This window comes from Echinops telfairi, unplaced genomic scaffold (genome assembly GCF_000313985.2).
Source record: "Echinops telfairi isolate 266 unplaced genomic scaffold, ASM31398v2 ScPeMD7_7471;HRSCAF=8509, whole genome shotgun sequence".
In the NCBI taxonomy this organism is placed as follows: domain Eukaryota; kingdom Metazoa; phylum Chordata; class Mammalia; order Afrosoricida; family Tenrecidae; genus Echinops; species Echinops telfairi.
The window spans coordinates 309,965-312,517 of NW_022111375.1; the positions used below are offsets into that span (position 1 = coordinate 309,965).

The following is a 2,553-nucleotide window of genomic DNA, read 5'->3' on the forward strand; positions in this document are numbered from 1 at the left end:
CCACAGGAGAAGGTAAACCCTTTGAAGGTAAGTGGCGTGGGGAAGCGTCCAAAGGATCCCTCATGACTCACTGCACGTACGAGGATTCATGGTGGAAGGAAGATGTATGAACGTAAACACCGTGGGGAAACCTGTAAGGCTCCATCTGTTACAGCTGACCGTACCTGGCAAAGCATCATGACGGAGAGATTGGGGCCTCCTCTAGGCTGATCTGTCACGAAACACCCGGGAAGCCACAGTGTGTAGGTCTTGTGAGCATCCCCAAGACTGGATGGCCTTACAGAACTGTGTTCCGATGCACATCTCTGAATTAGCGGCATGGAGGCCATTGTGGGCCCAGAGGGGTGTTTTTTGTTCATTGGTTCTGCCGTTACTCCTCCATCCATGTAAAGAAGATTCAGAGCCGAAGAAAGACTGCTCTTTCGCAGGAGTGGCTGCAGCGGCTGTGGGTCTTTGGGAAGAGAGATTTATATTTTCCGTCAGGAGCTGTATTCCTTGGTGTTTGTTGCTTTCTCGTTCCGAGATGGATTTTACCTTTCTCTGGACCTGTGGCAATTCCAAATGTGGGTGCTCAACATAGACTGCCAAATGCCTGCGTTTCTTAAATGTTTACAGTGACGTTATTTTTTTTTAAATATTGGCTCCATTTGGGGGTTTTTAATTTAAAAACGTAATGGTTGGAAAAGAAGAATGTAACGTTTATTGACACGAATTAAAGGGTTTTTTAAACTCAGACCTTTTTCATTGCTCCGTGAACGTTCGCTTGGTTCCCGGTCTGCAATGGTCCGCAGTGTCCCGTTGGCCGGCCGTGGTGATGGTCTTCCCAGCCTGGGCCTATGGTTTCCTTCCTTGTCATGCGTCTAGTCTCCCTGCCCCCGTACATACTCACCTTTGCTTTCAACGAGCGGATGGCCAGTTGACCTCATAGGAAATAAAAAGAACAGGGTGCACCGTGAACTCATTCCTTGTTTTGTGAGCCAATTTGTCACTTAACACAGTGCCTCAGGGCTGCTTTTCAGCAAAAGGATTTTTCTTTGCTTTGAAACCATTTTATCAGGACCTAATGCAGACCTACCTTTCCGCAGTTCCTCGGTCCAGTCCTGTCCAACAGTGTTAGTCACTTCCACCTGACCCTCTGCTGCACCCCCACCCCGACCCCGACCCTTACTCCATTGGCTGTCTCTAGACTCATCCTCGCTGGGGTCCACTGACCAAGACACAGAAAAACACGTCACGGGGTTGAAAACCACCAACGGTGACAAAGCCTCAGAGACGATAAACCCCGATATGGAAGCCAAGACCCGACACAGCAACTACGAGAAGCAGGTTGATGGTGGCTTTGCGTCATTAAATATCCTTGTCTTTCCTTGTCTTTATTTTCACATGCATTTCCCCCCATTCTTGCAAAGGTAACTACATTCTTCCAGTCACACATTCCGGTCTAGCTAGATTTGTGAGGTAGAATTGGGGTCATGATGGTGGGTGGGGGTGCAGGTGCTGGGGAGCATGAACTAGACGAAAGTTGTGTTTCATCAGTGCTATACTGCACCCTGACTGGCTCATCTCTTGTGTCCCTTCTGTAAGTTGATGTCCAATTTTCTACAGATGGGCTTTGGGGCTCCCCTCCGCCCTCCCCCTCATGCACATCAATATGATTGTTCTGCATATGGGCTGGGGGGATGTGATTCCATATTTTTCCTTTCTTTGCCCTGCTTATGCATTGATACATACTACCTATCAATACTGTGATTGTGATGTTTTTCTTTACAAAGAGCAACCATTTGCACCAGCGTCTTCGTGAACTCTGTGGGAACATTTCTCGTGTTTTATTTCAATTGATCCATGAACTTCAGAGGCCCATGTTGCCCCATCATTTTCATTTAGGAGGGTTTACATGGATGGGCTTAAAATGCTGGGTTGCATGCAAGTCCAACGTTTGTAAGACAGCTACTGCCTTTGAGCTAGAAGCCGAATTTTTCAACACACTTTATGCAGTTTTTGTGGTAAAATTTGGTGCCTCGGCTGATATTCGGGTTGGTTTATATTGTATACGGTATATATTCATATTGAAGAAATGTAGTCTCATAAGTGAGCTTGTAACCTGTATAATGATATAGACAATATTTAACCGGTTTTGCTGATTTGATAGAACGGCATAATGCTGTGTACTAGTTTGAATAATAGAAGCCTCACAGCAGTTTAAAGCGCTGAATTCGTCGTAATTCCTGCGACTATAGGTTATCTTATAGCTGGTACTTGAAATGTATGATACCATGTTACGAAGCTTCTGGCCTAAGTAATGTATTTAATCAAGGCATAAACTATTGCATAGGGAGGCTTTAAAAGAACACACTCAACATGCTCATTTTCATTGTCCACCACAATGTTGCATGCCGCTTCATATTATCATACACCTCCCACCCACCTGCCCCTTCGTATTTAAATTATTCTTAATTTGACTGTTATTTACACAGACGTCTTCTTCTGAGATAATATGGGGTCGATGGAAAGCGGCCACAGGAAAGCCAATATCAAAATCAACATGCACTTATT

At 45.2% G+C, this 2,553-nt stretch overlaps 1 protein-coding gene across 1 annotated transcript in view; it reads left to right on the forward strand.

Annotated features, from left to right (window-relative positions):
- The window catches only part of LOC101651343 (zinc finger protein 239-like), a 6,703-nt gene extending 5,783 nt beyond the window's left edge, over positions 1–920 (forward strand). Inside the window, exon 3 of the mRNA XM_030889013.1 lies at positions 865–920. Within this exon, the coding sequence (XP_030744873.1) occupies positions 865–920 (56 nt within the window). The remainder of the gene's footprint in view (positions 1–864) is intronic.
- The last annotated feature ends 1,633 nt before the right edge of the window (positions 921–2,553 follow it).